Below are 21,009 nucleotides of genomic sequence, written 5' to 3' on the forward strand. Positions count from 1 at the left end.
ATTATATATGTGGAAGTTATTAAGAAAGTATATCCTCAGTGTTCTTACCACACAAAAAGAAATGGTGAGGTGACAGAGGTGTCAGGTAACACTAGGTGGTAACCATTTTGCTATATATGTGTATCCAATCAACATGTTGTATGTCTTAAACTTATATAATGTTATATGTCTATTTGATCTTAGTAAAATTGGAAAAATAAAGAAAAAATACCACTGAACTGTACACTTAAAATGGTTACGATGCAAATTTTATGTTATATGTATTTTACTACAATTGTTTAAAGGGAGTGGGGGGTGTCGTAAGAAAGTGCATAAATTCAGTCTTTGTCCTCAGAGAAACCTGTTATTTTGCAACAGACATAAATCACTGGGAAATTTTTTCTTAGTTATGAAATTTACTCTTGCCTAAGCAAAAGGTCAACTACAACTTAGTTAAGGAGAAAAATGAAAAGTATTTTTGAAGACTAACAATTTTTCTTAAAAATTACTGTTAAAGGTCATTTTCTCTTGATTACATAGCTTTGGAAGCATGACAATGTGTGTTTATGTTTAGAATCTTATATCTTGCAGAAAAGCATAGAATTTATTTAAATGTACATGTAAGCTAAGTGTCTAAATGTAGCATTTATTTTTATATTCCAAAAGCTGCTGAGTTTTTTAAGTAAATTTGAAAATAATCTTATAAGTTTTTATTATTTAAAAGGAAGCTGCTATAACTTATTTCAAAATATTTGTCAGTATCTAATCTTAAACATTTCAACTTAGGATATTCTCACTAATGAATATTATCTGATATTTTATTGCATTAATTGATAGCAGTGAAATATTGCTTAAATACTAGGTTGGCAAAAAAATCCTATAAATTGAACATAGAATTGAGTCTATATACCTACATATTAAACTTCATAAGTCATAAACAGACCTTTATTTTAAAAAAATCCCTGATTTTCCTTTTTGTGATTGAAAGACTTCCTTGTAGAGACTAGATCTCTTTATGCACTAATTAAATATACATTAAATGTTATTTTCATCAGGTAAAAGGAGTGGGATTTGTTAAAGTGGATTTCTAGTAATGTCATGCAATGCACAGAAGACAAAAATAAACTACTGAGGGGAAAATATTCTTATTAAGCATATTAGGCCACTTATTTATTTATTTATTTATTTATTTATTTATTTATTTTACCATATCTCTAGAGAATGGCTCAGTTTAAAATCTGGGAAACCTGAATTCCTAAGAAATTATGAAATCTTTTTAGCAATGTTAATAATGAGAGCCAGTTAGAAGAAATCTGGGCCAGAGTTCAAGAATACAATTAAAAAGTTGTGGTAGATGAATTAGTTTCAAAACAGTTTTATTTTTCCTCATCTCATCTTCATTAATGGTTGGATATGACAGTTACTGGAATAGTTCATAAGTTTGAGCAAAGAAATATTTCATCTAAAAAATAGATTTAGCCACTCTAAATCTATGGTAAAATTCTTAGTCTTGCTCAGATTGTACTTTAAAAAATATTTTTGCAATTTCATGCTGTTTGAGACTGAATTTCCTAAGCAATGAAACTGATGATCAAAACTCATTATTCCCCACTGACCCTCAGGAAAAGCCTTCCACTTGGATACAGATCTTGGATTTCTTTTGTCAATTCTTGGTGCCGTTTCTCTGACTTTTTAACTACCTAGGGGTAGACTTAAGATCTCTTGTTTTCACCAATCCACTAATTTATGGCTCATTAATCACTTAGTAATTCCCTAGTATGTCTCTGTCTTCAGCCATTAAAACCTCAAAAGCCCAATCTTTTATTGAGTTGTTTTGTTCACCTGCTATCAAAATATTATTATTCTAACACTCACCAAAATGAGAAAATGAAACATTTGGTAGTGGTTGGGAGGACAGAGAGTGAAAGAGAGAGGGGATGAGGGAGAGAGGAAGCAAAAGGAGGAAGTGATAGAGGGAGAATAGAAGGGATGGAGAGAAGAAAGACAGAAGATAACAGGTGTTTACTCACAAAAGGTAGCAGAGTCTAGGGTTCCTTTTTACTGCCTTTTTTTTCCCTAAATCCTCCAGAGGATCATCTGTATACATCACATATCTCTCTTCAGAAAGCCTTCAGTTGGGCACCAACCCATCATGTAATTCTGTTCCCATATTGATTATGCTCTGCATAAGTAATCTAAATAGATTATTTTAAATAATTAAATTGGAGTTTAAAGGAATTAGAGATTTTAATACTTAGAGTTACCCAGCAGTTCAGAACCAGGGTTATTCTTTACCAAATCTTTTGATACAAACCCTCTATACTCACCACCTCTTATTTTCAGATTAATGAAATAATCATATTTAAAAACCTACCTGTGATTTTTAAAAAACACTATTTGACCTTGAATATTTTATCAGACAATCATAATCATTAAAGCCTCTCTAGCACTGTATTCCCCAAACATATGGGGAATAACAAACTATCATTCTTTTATAATTTACATTACTTTCAAAAATTGCTATTTTCTTCAACTGTTTTTCTTAGTAAAATGAGCTTATGACATGAAATCTTAGCTTTTAGAAGTGCCAGTATCTTTTAATGATAAAAGTGCCAGTAATCCATGTTTTCTTTTAATGATGTAGTCTATATATTTTAAAAATAAACTGAATTAAGATTGATTTTTTATTTTGAGAATCTTATGACCTCCTGAGGTAATTGATAGATTCGAGGGCAACTTGAGCAAGGGCTGAACATCTCTGGCCTATTTTTTAAATTAATTTACAATGTGTCAAGCAACTATTGTGTGCTAGTCACTATTTTATACATATTATATGTTTCCATTTTTTTTATCTGTATGATAACCCATAAGGTTGGTGTTGGTATCCCTAGTTTATAGATGAGAAAACTTAGAGAGGTTGAATCTCTAGTTGCCATCCAACTGATAAATGTTGGAACTAATATTTGAACTTAGGTATGTCTGACTCTAATGTCACTTTGTCTTGCCTGCAGCAAGGGACACAATCTCCGAAAAATTCCTATTCTCTTGCCTGACCTTGCAAGTGAATATCACCAGCTAAGGTTGTTTGCTTGGTATGCTTACAATGCACTAATATCAAGCTGTTGTTTGAAAGCAGAGTCCTTTTAATGCTGAGGGTGAAGGCAATCTAAGCCAATTTTAGCCTAAAGTTTAGTATAGGTACTTGGCTTTCATTCATTTATGTTAATGTGAAAGAAGCTATATTCTTGTGTAAAAGTGAAAGTCCTTTAAATTAAACTATGTTCAAATCACTTTCAAATTTGAATATGTTCTCTATTTCCTATTCTTCTAAAACCCATGGCTCTATAAAATTTTAAACAATTTCTCAAAAATATTCCCTTAATTTTAAAGCAAACCTTATAAAACAAGCAAATCTTAATTTTTATGAAGTATTATGCCTAAAAAAATCATGATTTACCCTATATGTTGCCAAAAGAAGAGATTGTCTTTGCAACAGAGCAAAGACTATGTTTTGTTATAGGAAATTCAGCAGAATGGACAGAACTCTCAAGTAACACCAATAATACCAACATTGGCACAACCACACTGCATACTAAGACGTGCGTGTGTCAAATGAGCTTTGTAGATATTTAAAAACCCGAGCTTCCTTTTGAATTGTGTCTGTATGAATGCTTTCCAAATCCAGGATTTTCTCTTTAAAGGGATAGGAGAACTGTGTTATATAACAACATGTTTAATCCACGAATGTAAAACCAGATAATGACTGTTAAAGAACCAGGAAGCACGTGAGATCAGAGGGAGGTTAGAAGACCTAATTTGCCTCCTTTCTCTATGCTCTTCTTCTTCTGCCTTAGATATCAGGTTAAAGAATGAAGACGTGGTCTAAGTAAGAATGTGGAGGAATGCTAGTTTAAATATCTCGATCACTGTTTTCCCCTGGATCTCTAGCTTTTGGGGACTTTTTGGTTCTTAATGAATCTCTAGGTGCCAGAACACAAATAGAGAGGTCCTCTGCAGGCCAAGGAAGATTCAGGGCAGCAGGGCCATTGCCTGAGTGGAATGTTGGTCTGAAAGGGCCACTGGAATAAAAGAGGAATGTGATATGGGGCTTAATCCAGGCCTACTTGTGGAGCCCCATACCTAAAAGGTTACACAGACACTGGTCTCATTGTCCCCAAATTAGACAAATCTGGGCTTTGAGAGTGGGAGTTATTATTGGAAAAGATTGCCTATGTTATATGGGAGTCACTGTTGAACAGATTTTTATAGAATACTAGAGGCCCGGTGCACAAAATTCATGCACAGGGGCGGGGGGAGGGGGGGAGGATCCCTCAGCCTGGCCTGCACCCTCTCACAATCCAGGACCCCTCAGGGGATGTCTGACTGTTGGACAAACCTCTCACAATCTGAGACCTCTGGCTCCTAACCACTCACCTGCCTGCCTTGCCTGATCACCCCTACCCACTTGCCTGCCTTGCCTGATCACCCCTACCCACTTGCCTGCCTGCATGATTGCCCCTAACCACTCACCTGCCTGCCTGGATCACCCCTAACTGCTCACCTGCCTGCCTGATCGCCCCTAACCCTCTGCGTTGGCTCCCACCACCACAGCTTCGTCTGGAAGGATGTCCGGAATGACGTCCAGAAGGTCGTTCAACTGTTCAGTCTAATTAGCATATTACACTTTTATTATTATAGATAAGCTAGAAAGGGCATCTGCATGTCTCTTTTTTTAAAAAAAAATGTTTTTATTGATTACAGAAAGGAAGGGAGAGGGAGAAAGAGATGGAAACATCAATGAGAGAGAATCATTGATTGGCTGCCTCCTGCATGCCCCCTGCTGGCGATCAAGCCAACAACCCAGGCATGTGCTCTTGACAGGAATCAAACCTGGGACCCTTCAGTCCACAGGCCGACGCTCTATCCACTGAGCCAAACTAGCTAGGGCCTGCATGTCTCTTTATGCATTGATGGTATCCTACTAAACCTATAACATATCTATTGGCATATTGTGCCATGAACCTCTGATGAATAATTGAATAAATTAATGAGTATCTTCACAGACTTGGTTTCTACTGCCAAATTAGTTTGGCTCCTTATACTAATTAGGGAGAAAACTTTATTTTGTTGTTTGCACTAGATATGTCACATAATGCTCTTTAGGATGGGAATAAATGTTTGTCATTTAACATGTCTTTCTTAAAAGAAATATTTTTAGCTATAAAAAGTTTCAGTAGTATTGCTGTAGCAAATTCACTTCTATTCCTTTGCTTTATGACCATTAGACTCGAAGAAGTAAACTGCATAAATATCTTTGGACAATTGTCTGACAGAATTGTAATTTATACATCCTGTGTAGTAATTAACAGTCGTTCTTAAAAATCTCTTAAAGGGATCTATAAACATAAACATGATTTTCTATTGCTTTCTACTGTTTGGAAAAATGTTGCCTTTTTTTCATATGTAACTCTTCTATGGGCCAATTTTTAAAAATAGTAATGGGAAAAATCTTTCATTGCATCTAAAAGTTTTTTCTCATTTCATGAATCAATTATTAGAGTAAGCCATGTGGAATTGGTAATTTTTAAAGATCAAAATATCAGAAATTTTATACAGCAATCTAATATAATGATAAATACTCTTAACAAAGTTTACTCTTAAAAAATTTGTATTCTCATTAGCTTACTGATACTTTGATAATTCCACTAATATTATTTTTATTAGTTGGAAATGAACACAGTCCCTGCTCCTAAGAGGAAGTGCACATTTCTGCTCTGGCACCTAGAAATATCTTATCCTAAAAATATAATTTCAGTAATAAGTAACTATCTCTTTTCAGTTGAGTATTTCTTCTTTTTGCTACATACTTATTTTAAGAATATTAGAAATGGCTTATGAAATGAGTACTCAAATCTTATTTTTGCTGTTCATGAAAAAAATTTGATGACAGATCAGTTCCAGCATGTACATTTATATGAATTATTAATAGCTAGATTTTTTATGGCTTTCAGATTGCTAACTTCTTATTACTATGGCAGCATAGTATTCTTAGCTGTACCTTATTCTTAAACTTAGCACATGCCTTAACTATAGTTAAATTGCAGTGAAACTTTTATCAGTATTGTTCACAATTAAAACCTAGATGACTATGAAATATTTAGCATTTTGGGTAATGATTCCAGAAACTCCAAGCACAGAGTTAGCATTTCTGTATGCTTTTTCCTTCTTTCTGCCTTTGTCCCTATTAATTAGAAAAATAGAGAATAATATAAAAATATACAATTATAAACCCTAATAAATGTCAGTACATTTTACCAAAACAACCATAAATTGTCGATATTTAAGGACAAAAAGGTGGGGAATATAAAACCAATTACAAACGTACCTTGAGACATTTGTAATAACTATAAAAAGCCATAATCACTGGGAATGGAAGTGATCTCAAACATTTTTATTTTAACTTTACTGTTACAATGAACAGCTTTAATTATACATGCATTTGAAGGAATTTTAGATCACATAGAAAAACAACTATGATAGCTGTTTAAATAATAATAATTATTTAAGTTATAATGTGATACCTATGGGTTTACTTCAGTGTTTTTTTCACAACAAATAGAAGTGATTCTGAATTTTACTTAGAGAAAGTAAATTAAAAGTAGCTAGTGTTTCTTTGTTGATAGCTACTAATTATAAGTAATATATTTTTTGGTTGTTGCTTATACTTTGTATGTTGCATGATTCTCTTCCTGATGAGCCAGAGCAAGTAAGCTAATAACATTCTGATATGGTCATTGATCTACCTGAAATAATTAGAAGATAATTTGGATAGGTCTATATAACTAGAAAGGAAAGTTTAGTACAGAGTACTTTAATTATGTATAACTTTGGTAGGACTAGAGAAACTTGAGCTAGTTAACATGTTAAATTCCAGGCTTTTGAGTTGGAAAAAGGATCACATGCAACTAATCATATAAACATTGGATATAGGGTCCTCCATTCCCTTGTGCTTTCAAAATAGATTCAACATTATACCACATTTTCTAGACATAGCCTTTCTAGAGGATTCTGTGGTAACTTTAACTTCATAATAATATTTTTAAATAAATATATTAACAAAACCTATTAGAGTACCCTTAGTTTCTGTTTACCTCATTAAACACATAGATGATGTACTGTTTTTGCCATTTTACATAATATAAAACAATGATTGAGAGAAAAAGGCACTTTAATAAAGCAATATTTGTTATCTTTAATGAATATATAATTTCATAAAATACTAGAGGCCTGGTGCACAGATTCACAATCCAGGACTCTCGGTGGAGTCAGAGAGCCAGTTTCGGCCCAATCCCCACAGGCCAGGCGAAGGGTCCCCACCAGTGCACAAATCTGTGCACCAGGCCTCTAGTATGCATATAAGATCTTCAGTTAATCTCTTCCCACCCTCCCACCTCCCCCCTTCCCTCTGAGGTTCATCAATCTGTTCCATGTTTCCATGCCCGTGGTTTCTGCTATTGTGTTGAGCATCTGCTCCCTGGTGGTCAGTGCGCGTCATAGCTACCGGCCGGTTGGCTGGTCGCTTAGGCTTTTATATATATACTAGAGGCCTGTTACATGAAAAGATTCGTGCAATAGGCCTTCCCTTTCCCTGGCTGCCAGCACCGTTTTCCTGCCAGAGCTGCATATACAAATTAACTGCCATCTTTGTTGGCGGTTAATTTGCATATCTCGCTGATTAGCCAATGGGAGGCGTACTGAAGGTATGGTCAATTACCCTGTTTGTCTATTATTAGATTAGATAGATTTTTGTATAATTTCATCAGCCTTTTCTTTTTTAAAAAAATATTTATTATTGAAAGTATTATGTATGTCCCTTTTATTACCCCATTGACCCCTTCTAGCCTGCCTTCACCCCCTTCCCCAGGCCTTCACCAACCTATTGTCTGTGTCCATGGATTATGTATACATGCATACAAGTTCTTTGCTTGATCACTTCCCAGCCACCCACCCTCCCCCTGCCGCCTCTCTGAGATTTCACATTCTGTTCTATGCTTCTATGTCTCTGGATATATTTGGTTCATCAGTTTATTTTGCTCATTAGATTCCACATATGAGTGAGATCATGTGAAACTTGTCTTTTTCTGACTGGCTTATTTCACTTAGCGTAATACTCTCCAGGTGCCTCCATGCTGTCTCAAAGGGTAAAAGATCCTTCTTTTTTACTGCTGCATAGTATTTCATGGTATAAGTGTACCACAGCATATTTATCCACTCGTCTACTGATGGGCACTTGGGCTGTTTCCAGTCTAAAAGTAAAAATTATGTAGAAAGGATTCTTAGGTCACTCTTCCCAAAATCCAATCTGACTTGGTCCTCCCATCTCCAGCAGGTAATCAATTTCATTAGTTTCTGATTTACTGCGTTTCCTTTTGTAAATATAAGCAAAACCTTCTTGTGTTTCTCCTTGTAAAAATAAGCAGATAAATATGTATTTTATTTTTTCCTTTTAATCTTTATTGTTGAAAGTATTACATAAGTCCTCCTTTTCCCTCCATTAACCTCTTCAAGTCCTCTCCCATTGCCCCCTCCCCCAGGCCCTCACCACCCCATTGTCTGTGTCCACAGGTTATACATATATGCATACAATATGTATTTTCTTAATTTTATTTTACATAAAGGTGGTATATTACAGTCAGCCACCTGCACCTGCAGGTTCCACATCCACGGATTCAACCAACCGTGGATCAAAAATGTTTATAAGTGTTATGTTGTTGCTCATGGGTATTGTATGTCATTATGCTTGTCTGTACTGAACATGTACAGACTTTTTTCCTTGTAATTACAAGGAAAACAATAGTGTAACAACTATGTACATAGCATTTACATTGTATTAGAAATTACAAGTAATCTGGAGATGATCTAAGGTATACAGGAGGATGTTTGTAGGTTATATGCAAATACTCCATTTTACATAAGGGATTTATGCATCTGAGGATTTTGGTATCCACAAGGGGCCCTGGAATTAATTCCCCCTCTCCCCCCGCAGATATCAGGGGATGAATGTATAGATCAATAGTTCTCAAATGGGGATGGTTCTGTCCCCCCGGGAACAATATATGTAGAATTTTTTTTATCATTACTGTAGTGGATGCTACTAGTGTCTAATGGATGGAGACCAGGTATGCTGCTAAACATCCTATGGCACACGGGATAGCCCTCAACAACAAAGAAATACTAGTATGTAGTTCAGTATATTCATGATGGAACTGTTGAGAAAACCTGCTATACATCTACTTTTGCACTTTTTTTTTTAACTTCACAATAACTTATGGAAATCATTCCATCAATTTCCAAAGGTTTCCACATCCTGTTTTATAGCTACAAGAGGCAGGTATTATAGTTTACTTAGTCAGTCTCCTTTGTGTGAGCATTTTGGTTGTTTTCAATCTTTTGCAATTACAAATAATCTGAATGGATAACAGTATGCACTTTTTTTAGTTACTGTTGGTGTTTTTGGAAGTATATCTTTAGAGTAAATTCTTAGAAGTAATCAAAAGTCAAGTGATATGTTGGTTTGCCAAATTCCCTCCAAAGGGTTGTACCATTTCACACCTTCACCACTGTATGAACGCACCTATTTCTCCAGAGGTTGGAGTGAGTTGACGAGCTTTTGAAACTCTGCCAATCTGATAAGTACAAGTACGTAACTCAGGGTAGTTTTAATTTGCATTTCTCTTATTTTGAATACCATTTTTTTAAAGAAAAGTTTTGTTTGTTCACATTGCTGGGTCAAAATCTTAAATTTTATAATAGTTAACCTAAATAATATTTGATGAAATACAGAAGCAACATTTATAAAATATAGTGAAACATGCAAGTGTTTCTGCTGCTGAAACTATCCAACTATCTCTTGTTAGATTTGAAATAGAACTTTATTTGTGGCTAAGTTTCAGTAAATCTGTACATGAACATAGCAGTGTATTATCCTGCCGTGCCCGAGAAAAGAATACTCATCACTAGGCAACAAATACAACCCTAGAAATGTGGTATGTAAGGTCTGCAATGGCATTTTCAGACCACAGGGATGTCACACTGAGTAAACTGAAATGATGTTGTACTAGGATTCTTGTGTGCTTGGTGTTTCATAGGCCATACATGTCTCTTGGAAGTCTTCGGGATCAAGTCATCTATCCTGATTCAGTGGATGACATGCGTGATAAAGGCTACACAGACCACGACCTGGAATGTATCCTACACAATGTCCACCTCTATCACATCGTTCAAAGAGAAGGAGGTAAGCTCTGTCATTCTTTTGTTTAATGTACTTAACTTTGTTTTTTAAAAATAAATGAGTAAATTGTCTGTGGTTTAATTTGAATGTATGCTATTATTGGAATATAAGTTCACAAGGAAAGAAAAACAGCTTTTAGTGCTTTTCTATTATTGACATCCTTTTCTGCGTGTGTTATATTTCATGCAGCACACTTGGCTTTTTATTAAGTCTGCTGCTGGCACTTTAAAACAGTTATTATTTCATATTTGGATGTACAAGTGTCCCTGAGGCCACTGTCAATCTAGATATATGTAAAGTTTATGACAGATATATTTTCCTGTCAAGTTTGGCTTACATTAAAATTAATAATTTGAGAGATAATTGTCATGAAACTTCTTTTTTGGTTTTAGACCCACAGTCTTACCAATACATTTTTTTTCTCTCAAGCAGCATATAGAGAATTAGATAAAATATAGAAACTTCTGTACTGTGGTTTTTCAGCATAAAATATTTTTGAAAGAATAGGAATAAAAGTCATATATATGAGCTTAAAAAAGAATTGCTTTATAATGGTCAGACTTTCAAATAACTTGATAACATATAACTTGATAGCCTAGAAAAACTACTGAAATAACAAGCTTTATTTCTAGGTTTAATTTTGCAAGGATTTTATTTTCTAGCCCTTTTCCATGATCAGAAGAAGCAGGGTAGTACAGTGATTAAGCATATAAGCTTTGAAGTCAAAGTTTTGGAATGAAGTCTTAATTAACACGGTTATCTCTACCTTCAACTGTAAATATCTACCTCATAAGGATTCTGAAAAGATTAAATAAGACTATGTAAAGCATTTAGAACAGTAGCACATGGTAAATGCACAAGAATTAGTAGCTAATGGCACTATTACTAGTTGTAATATTGCTACAGCATTTTGTCTTTGTGTGATGGTACTTGATATTTTACACAGAAATTTCTCATATATTATTTCATTTGATCTTAACAAGAAGCAAATGAGGCAGATAACAGAGGTATTATTATATTTACTTTTATGTTGTTTGTAATATCATAATTTATAAATGCTACAAACATGGAAAGCAGGTTGTCTTTTTGTTTCATATGGTCAACTCCTTCCCAGTTCCAAAACACTGTGCCAGAATATATACTGCCTGTTAATCTTGGGTAAGTTATTTTGGATAAGTTTGAAATCCAATAATCCAAATAGAAACATATGATAAATGTGGGGTAATTTCTTTTTTAGAAGTCATCAAGAAGTTCTAGAACTGTTTTTAATAATGTCCCAACCTTAATAATGAAATCATAATTATAATGGTTTATTGGGTGCTTACTATGCAGAATACAACATATTAAGCAATTTACATTGTCAACTTATTTCATGTTTATAACTTCCAAATGATGTGGGTTTAACTAACGTTTAATACATTCCCTAGGGACCTATAGCTAGTGGTGAGACAGGGATTCAACCACAGACCATACTTGAAAGTCAATGTTCTATAGACTATGCTATTCCACTGTGCTATGTTATCTTCTAGCTTCCTGGGTACTAGTGAGAATTGTTATATCCTTACACATCAAAAAATTCCAAGGAAACCCACTTTACTTGCCTAACCCTTAAAACATGAAATGTGTTTTTAAGCGAAGCAAGAAAGTGCTTTCATTTGCAAGGTCATCACTTACTTGGAAGAAGCCTACTGAAGGTCTGTTTAGACTACCTAATATTTTGCTTAGAGAAATGCTTTGCTTTAGTAAAAGATGGAATTAAAAACTATGTTTCATTCCATCAAAGAGTTTACAAAATAGAAAGAAGAAGTGTTAACAAATGGACATGAATAAAGCAGTTTGTACATCTCTAGGTAGCAGGAAAACCATTCTCTTCTTAGCTGTCTTAGTCTCTCTAAATCAATATCAGAGGTGATAATATGACTTAAGTTCTGATTTAGCTGTTCTGAGATTAAGCAGTATTGCCTGCTAAAACTTTTGGGTTTAGTGGAACAAAGGACATGATTTATTTAAATATGTAAAGCTAAAACTTCTCTTGACCCAAATACTTTTGTCTTCTCAGGTGGCAAGGGAGAAATATTTTTAAAGCCCAGAATATTTATCCACACGGTAGTAATCTGAACCTAGTTTTCAAATGCTCACTTATGTTTCATAAATACTATAAAATTCAGTCATAGAGCCCAGCTGGTGTGGCTCAGTTGGTTGAGCATTGGCCCACGCACTAAGAGATCGTCTGTTTGATTCTCTGTTAGAGTACATGCCAACATTTCAGCTTCGATCCCAGTTGGGGGCATGCAGGAGGCAGCAGATAGATGTTTCTGTCTCTCTCTCTCTCTCTCTCTCTCTCTCTCTCTCTCTCCCTCTCCCTTCCTCTCTCTGAAATCAATAAAAACATATTGTTTAAAAGAATAAGAAAAATGTTCTAAAAATTCAGTCACAGAAGAAGTATTATGTCAACAGTTTTCACTAGATGCAAGAACTTCGAATTAGATGGCATTTTTCCTAATTTAAGGATATAGTTTTAAATAGATAGAAATTTCCTGGAAGGAAAATGGCACACATAATTCTGCAATTTGGTTTTTCATATAAAAAAATTCCGAGTATATTTCTATGTCAGTATGTGTAGATCTAAACTGTTTTTTAAAAATAGAAGCATTGCTTTTTTTGAGTAAATATCCAACAGAAAGTCAGTAACTAAGAAGTTGTAGGAGATGTGGCATAAATAAACTGTACAAGCATGAAAATAGACCTGCATATAAATACCAACTCTGATACCTAGCTGTGTAAAATTAGACATGTCAATTATTCCAGGAGTTTCAGGGTACCCATCTATAATATGCAACTAATAATATCTACCTTACAAGATTGAGAAATATTAATGAGAAAACTCATATAAAGTGCCAGACACATGGAAGCATTTACGATAGTTCCTGCCTTACTCTTGGCAGACTTTGCAATAGGCCTATGCAAATGTGTTGGTCTTTTCTCCCAACACCCTGCAAAATAAGTATAACTATACCAACTCTTTGGACATATTCAGAAACAAACAAATTTTAAGAGTGTCAGTATTTCAAATTCTTAGAAGATGATTTGTCAGCAAAAGGAATTATTATCCTTCAAAATATCATATCTAAAACAAAATGCTTATACATGAGGCTCTCTAGTTTATCCAATCATGTGTTCTGTGTAAAATACCAGGTTCTTTGTGTAAATAAACTTGCCAGAATCACCTGTCCAAAACTGTAACCAACGACTGCTTTATAAAATATGTATCTTTATTTTTTTAAGGATGGGATGCTATTATGGACTGGAAAGATGTCCTATCAGGAGGGGAGAAGCAAAGAATGGGCATGGCTCGAATGTTTTACCATAGGTGAGTGTGCTATTCTCAGGGAACCACTATTCCATTGGTGTAACAAAAAAACCTCACTGACCTCATCTTTAGTTTAAAAATTTCTCACTGAAAAATGAGTGCTTAGACTTTACAGTTTGAATGTTTTTATGTGACAGAAATTGTCAAGTCCTTTTTTCTGTTTCTTTTATGATGACTAATGTTAGATGACAAAATTAAATTTTTATGTATTCTAAGTTTGAAAGTTGGATTGTATTAATTTTAAATTGTAAAGAATACATAACCACTATTTACTGTTGTGAACACAGTAGGTAGTCATTCAGTAATATTTCTGAGTTAAATTGTTAAATTCAAACTAAATTAACTTTTCAACCACTCAGTATCTTATTACGTTTAATAATGCTCCCCTCGTCAAAAATCAGAGGCATATCCAGTGGAAAAAAGAACCAGCCAGCGTAGGTCTTAATGGACTCTGATAAAAAGAGATTCAGAAAATAATTTCTTCTGATAAAATTTTTTTCTTTGTAACCAGCGTCAGATTCATAGGACTTCAAAGATACCAGGCACAGGACACTAGAAAGAAATAAAGCTATTCTCCTTTATCCATCTTGTCTGTCCTATTCTTCCCTGAAAAAGAAATATCTTTTTTCCCCCTTAGACTTCTGATAATGAGAATCTGAGATGTATGCAAAGCAGGAGGTCATCAGAAAATATGTAACTCGCTTTTAGTCCTTACATCTTGGTCAAAAAGGACCAAGAATTACATTTACATATGTGAATACATGAAGGGGCCATAAGCTGGGGCAATGCAATACTCCTGAAGGAATTGCAGTGGAAGCATTAATACTTTTGTAGAGAACTTTATACTTTGGCATCAGTACCAGAAATCTTAGGATACTTTCGTACATAACATACCATATTTCGTATCTAATAAAATTAATGATAATTATTTAAAGTCACCTGATTCATATTCAAAGTTTAACATTGGAAAAAGCACATATTTAAACAAGTCCATCAAAATATGATTATACATTCAACATGCATAGTTATGACGATGTTATCAACTTTACTCCTTATGCCATAGATTACATACTTATTTTATAACAAGAAGCCAACCTTCTCTCTTATACTTCCTTTTCATAAAAGTAGAAAATTTAGATAAATTAAAAGAAGAAAAAAATCTGTCATCTCATTAACTTATAACACTTAAAATTTAGAAATAGCTTCTTCTCAATCTTGTTGATGCACAAAAGCTGGTCATTATCTTGATTTTTTAATGTAACTATTTTCATAAAGTATATTAAAATTTTTTATTTATTTATTTATCTATTTACTTATTTTTTAATCCTCACCCGAGGAATGAGGATTTTTTTCCCATTGATATTTTAGAGAGTGGAAAGGAGGGGGGAGGAAGAAAGAGAGAGAGGGGAGAGAGAGAAACATTGATGTGAGAGAGACCCATGAATTGGTTGCCTCCCACATGCACCTCAACAGTGGGTGGGGAGCGAACCTGCAGCCCAGGTACATGCCCTTGACCGGGAATTGAACCCAAGACCCTCCAATGCGCAGGCTCACACTCTAACCACTGAGCAACAGCGGTGAGGGCTCTCTTTTTATTTTGTAAACCTTTATGTGTATTATTATGCAATAGCTAGCCAGGATTTTTAAAAAAAATATTATTGTGATACTTTATGTACCTAATGCACAGACAGACCTTAAGTATACATTCAATGGCTTTTGCTAAATGTATGATACATTGTGTAACCAATACCTCAATTAAGATAGAGAACATTTCTGTCACCCTAGAAAGTCCCTCATTCCCATTTCCAGTCAGATCCCCACTTAGCTAATTTCTGTTTTGATTTCTATCATCATAAATTAGTTCTTCCTGTTCTACAACTTCATATAAATTAAATCAGCCAGTAAGTGTTAATTTTGCATCTAGCTGGAATATTTAATGGAAAAAATTGTGTTAAAAATATTGTATTTATATTAATGTACATGGTTAAAGAACATGACAAGCTCAAAAAAGTGAACCAAAATTTGCTAACTTAGAATTTTCAGTGAAGTATATTTGGTAACGCCCCTTTCTCAGCTGATGTGATAAGATTCAAATGTAAACTTTACAGTTTGACATTTATGACCAGCTGTTACCCACTATCACCCTGAATCTGTTTGCACTCTGTCCATAAATATTCAGTAATATGATCACCAGCATAGTTGATGAAATGTAATATAATGGAATGTAAAATGTGACTGCAAATTTCTCACTGCATCAGTTTGTTAATAAAATAAACCGTGTAATAAAGAGCAAGAGGCATTAATGAAAGATGCCAGCCAAAAGAGGTTTCAAGTACCCATAACTTGAAATAAATAGTTGATACTTATTTGTGTATCTAAAATATTTTGGATATGAGACTGAATAAAGATTAAGTTACAAGTATACCAGTGGGAAAAAATTTAGTGATCATGAAGATGATGAAATTGTTGAAAAGCAGAACCTATTGAGAAAAAATAAAATGAAATGGAAATATTAAACAGTGAAGGAAAAGTATAATAATGAGAAACTGCCTCCCCTCATTCTCAAGGAGTTAATAAAAAGATTTGAATTGCAATGTGAAAGAATGGAGCTAGCTAAAATGGAGAACTTTGGCAGGGAGTATTCAATATCACAATTGTATACTCTTTTTGAAAGGATTTTTAATGTTTAAAGCATGATCAATATAGTTCTGTCTTAACGGGGATAGACTAGATCTTTTGCAAGGCTCACTCTTCTGATGACACCAAAAGAAAAAGGAGGAAAATCTGAGAAACCATATTATCTAATGTTTTACTTAGTTATATCAGTACCAGATTCCAGCTATTGCTTACTATATTTCAGTACATCACAAACACACACACACACACACACACACACACACACACGTACACGCAACACACACACACGCAAAACACACACACACACACACACACACACACACATAGCAGTCATGCCACAGAAACAACAGTGTGCAATCTATCTTACATCTGCTAGACTAGGGGTTGCTATGACAACAGAGTATAAGATATATACTTTTTTCTAATTCTAAAATGGCTTCTCTTCTCTGTTTAGCTCAAAGCACTCTAAAAATAAGACATAATACAATAAGTAGCTTTATTACTCAAGAGATTTCCAAGAAGAAAATTTTATCCCAATCCCTTTTTTTATAATTTATTAAATCTTTAAAAAGATTAATTTATTTTAAAATTTTATTGACATACAGTATTATATTAGTTTCGGGTGTACAACATAGTAACTCAGCATTTACATACCTTACAAAATGATCACAACAATAAGCCTGGTAACCATCTGACAACATACATAGTTATGGCGATATTATCAGCTTTACTCCTTATGCCATAGATTACATCCTCATGACTTATTTTATAACAGGAAGCCAAACCTCTCTCTTATACTTCCTTTTTCCCTCTCTTCCACTTAAAAAATGTCATCCATAAAACAGTGATCAATTCTGAGACAAAAAAGTAATGCTTAATACTTAAACCAGAACAGTAACCAAAAGCCAAGAAGCAAAACTGCATCTGTTGATGTCATGGGGAACTTGTAGTGATCTTTTAGTTCTTTGCATGGAAAGCAGTTATTAAAGTAAAATGGTGGTGTCGGGTGGCATATCTCAGTGGTTGAGTGTTGACCTATGAACCAGGAGGTCACGGTTCGATTCCCAATCAGGGCACATGCCCAGGTTGCAGGCTCAATCAGGAGGCAGCTGATCTCTCTCCCTCTCATTTCCTCTCTGAAATCAATCTAATATAATAAAAGACAAACATGCAAATTGACTGTACCTTTGCTACACCTTAAGCCACGCCCACCAGCCAATCAGAGCGACTATATGCAAATTAACCTAACCAAGGTGGCGGCCGGCAGCCATGGAGCTGGAGCGAGCAGGAGGCTTGGTTGCCCCAGTGATGGAGGAAGCCAAGCTTCCTGCCACCGGCTCTGAGCTCCACTGAAGGCAACAAAGTTTCAATTATAGAAGCTAAATAAACCCCAGATACCTGCTTTCAGTCAGCCGTGGCCATGGAGCTGGAGCGAGCAGGAGGCTTGGTTGCCCCACTGATGGAGGAAGCCAAGCTTCCCAAGGCCAGCTCTGAGCTCCACTGAAGGCAACAAAGTTTCAAGTATAGAAGGTAAATAAATCCCAGAATAAAAAGAAAAAAGAAAAAAAGGAGAGGCTGGGAGCTTCCATCGCCGGGGGGCTTGGCCAGCCTGAAAACGGCCCTCAGCCCCTCACCCAGACTGGCCAGGCACCCCAGTGGGGACCCCCCACCCTAAAGGGGGTGTGGCCAGCCTGAATACAGCCATCAGCCCCTCACCCAGGCTGGCCAGGCACCCCAGTGGCGACCCACACCCTGAAGGGGGTGTGACCAGCCTGAAAACACCCATCAGCCCCTCACCCAGGCTGGCAAGGCACCCAAGCGGGAACCCCACCCTGATCCGGGACACCCTTCAGGGGAAACCAGCCCACCCGTGCACCAGGCCTCTATTCTATATAATAAAAGGGTAATTAATATGCAAACTGACCCTAACAGCAGAACGACTGGGAATGACTGGTCACTATGACACACACTGACCACCAGGAGGCAGACGCTCAATGCAGGAGCTTCCCCCTGGTGGTCAGTGCGCTCCTACAGGGGGAGCTCTTCTCAGCCACAAGCCAGGCTGAAGGCTGCCAGTACAGCGGTGGTGGTGGGAGCCTCTCCCGCCTCCTCAGCAGCACTAAGGATGTCAGACTGCAGCTTAGGCCTGCTCCCTGCTGGCAAGTGGACATCCCCCAAGGGCTCCCGGGCTGCCAGAGGGATGTCTGATTGCCAGCTTAGGCCCAATCCCCCGGGGAGCGGGCCTAAGCCAGCAGGTGGTCATCCCCCGAGGGGTCCCAGACTGCGAGAGGGCACAGGCCGGGCTGAGAGACCCCCCCAAGTGCACAAATTTTTGTGCACCAGGCCTCTAGTAAAAATATATTTAAAAAAAATAAAATGGGGTGTTAAAATTGCTTTGAATACTCCCCCTTCCAACAAGTAGGTAAAGGATCTTATTAAAAAGCAAATCCATCATAGAAAACGACTTTACAGTGCTAAGTAACTATGCTGAATGAGAAATTACTACTGGTTTCAATTTTTATCTTTCCATTGTCATTTATTTCTAAAAAACAGAGTTTCTTCATGGAGGAAATTGTCCTGGTAAATACTTGATACTGATTTTCAGCCCTGAAGTAAATAATAAATGACAGTGCATGAGTTGATCTTTGGCTCTCTCCCTCTCTCTCTCTCTCTCTCTCTCTTTCTTTAATCCTTTAATCCTCACCCGAGGATATTTTCCATTGATTTTTAGAGAGAGAGTGCAAGAGAGAGGGAAAGACAGACAGAAACATTGATGTGAGAGAAACACATTGATTAGTTGCCTCCTGCATGAGCCCTGACCAGGGCCCAGGTAGGGCGGTCTGCCGGCCTACGCTCTCTCCACTGAGCAAAACCGGCTAGGGCTCATCTTTGGTCCTCTTAACAAAGCTGAGTCATGTTTCTGAGTGCCAAATACATACCTAAAGTCCAGATAGGTTTGAAATAAGGTAAAGGCAAAAGAAAGAGTAGGGGAGTAAGATTAAAGGAAGAGAATAAACAGATGAAAATGGTGGTAAGTGATAGGTGCCTCTGATAGGAGTAGAAAGTCATTTCCCGACTAAAAATTGAGCTAGCAAAAAACAAAATTGTTGAGTACAATCAGAAAAATATTTACTGATTTTCCCCCCCTAAGAATTTGATTGTGAAGCATGGTCACAATGTTACCAAGTTAAATAACTACTCTAAACTTGTCAAATTAGGCATACTTACTTTTGCAGAATCTTATAGCAATGAGATTCTTATTAGTAAGTGATTAGGTACTCACAATGTTGATAAAATTATCTTCTTAGTAAATCTTTTCTAACAGGGCTGTGGTTTGTTTGATAATTAGCTACTGTAATGTATTTTTCATTTAATTAGTTAGATTAGAACCTTGTCACCAAGAATGAGCCTGCCTTCTGTAGAAAAAGCACTCCATGACCAGCCTCATCTTCCTACGCCTCCCATATATGACTCACCCATCTGCGTAACGATAAAGCTTATTGTACTGTGAGCAGGCTTCAGAAAATCTATTTAAAATTTAAGAAGAATATTATATTCTAGTCCAAACAGGGGGGTGGAAGGATGACTGCTCTTTTGCTTTATCATTTATCACCGTTGATATGTCATAGACTATTTTGCTCTTTTAAAGGTAACATCGCAACTCATATTGTTCAAATAAAGATTTCTCATCCAAATAGGAAAATCATTCATTTATTTGTGTTTATTTTTTAAAGACCAAAATATGCATTGCTGGATGAATGTACCAGTGCTGTCAGCATTGATGTTGAAGGAAAGATATTTCAGGCTGCAAAGGGGGCTGGAATTTCCTTGCTATCCATAACACACAGGCCTTCTCTTTGGTAAGTGTTTCCAATTTGTGAGAGATGGTTTTTCCTTATATTTCTTAATGATTAGCTTTTCTAAACTTTCCACTATAAGCATAGGACATTTCATCTACTTTCTACCTCTATTTTTGTTAAGTTGACACTAGTAATTTACATATCTCAAACCTAGCATTAATGTGCTATTTGGAAACTATCATCACATTTCAATAATCCTTAAGAGAAGTTCAAAAATTTGGTGATTATTAAATATTCATAATTTCATAGGGTATACTAGTAAAGAATATACAAGAGTGGGAAAAAGTAGCTTTATGGTTGTATGTGAAACACAGAGTTTATTCTTTTGAGTTAATAAAACTATTATAATAATCATAACCTGCATGTGTTTTTTCCACATGAACAACTATAAACCTACTTTTGTCCAACTCTGTATTTGCATAATTTTACATCATCTTTTAAGTTTGTTTTTCAAAATCCAGGAAAATGTCAAAGTTGATATTGCCCAAATGATTAACTCGAAGGAAACAGGAAAAAAAGTTTTTGCTTTGTTTTGTTTCAAGGAAAAATGAATGAAAATGTTTTATAAATAATACCTCATAAAATGAGATTTCCCATTTTAAAAAAATGATGTCATTTTTACCATTACTCTCATATATATATATATATATATATATATATATATATATATACACATATATATATATATTAGAGCAAGAGGAAGGGAGAGAAAGACAAACATCAGTGTGACAGAGACACATTGATCAGTTGCATTATGCTATCTTGTCATTCAGTTCCTTATTCAAGTAGCCTAAAGAGGCATTGGAAAAAGCCATTTTTCTCAATTAAAGGAACAAATAGGTTGTTGTTTTGTTTTTGTTTAAATATATTTT

The 21,009-nt window shown here is 35.5% G+C and overlaps 1 protein-coding gene across 2 annotated transcripts in view; it reads left to right on the forward strand.

Moving 5' to 3' along the window:
* Nucleotides 1-21,009, forward strand: part of ABCD2 (ATP binding cassette subfamily D member 2) — a 50,216-nt gene that overhangs the window by 23,474 nt on the left and 5,733 nt on the right. For both annotated transcript variants that reach the window (XM_006086734.1, XM_023752263.1), the window contains exons 7-9: nt 10,128-10,273; nt 13,556-13,640; nt 20,012-20,137. In XM_006086734.1, the coding sequence (XP_006086796.1) occupies nt 10,128-10,273; nt 13,556-13,640; nt 20,012-20,137 (357 nt within the window). The remainder of the gene's footprint in view (nt 1-10,127; nt 10,274-13,555; nt 13,641-20,011; nt 20,138-21,009) is intronic.

Source organism: Myotis lucifugus, unplaced genomic scaffold (assembly GCF_000147115.1).
Source record: "Myotis lucifugus unplaced genomic scaffold, Myoluc2.0 scaffold_30, whole genome shotgun sequence".
Lineage (NCBI taxonomy): Eukaryota > Metazoa > Chordata > Mammalia > Chiroptera > Vespertilionidae > Myotis > Myotis lucifugus.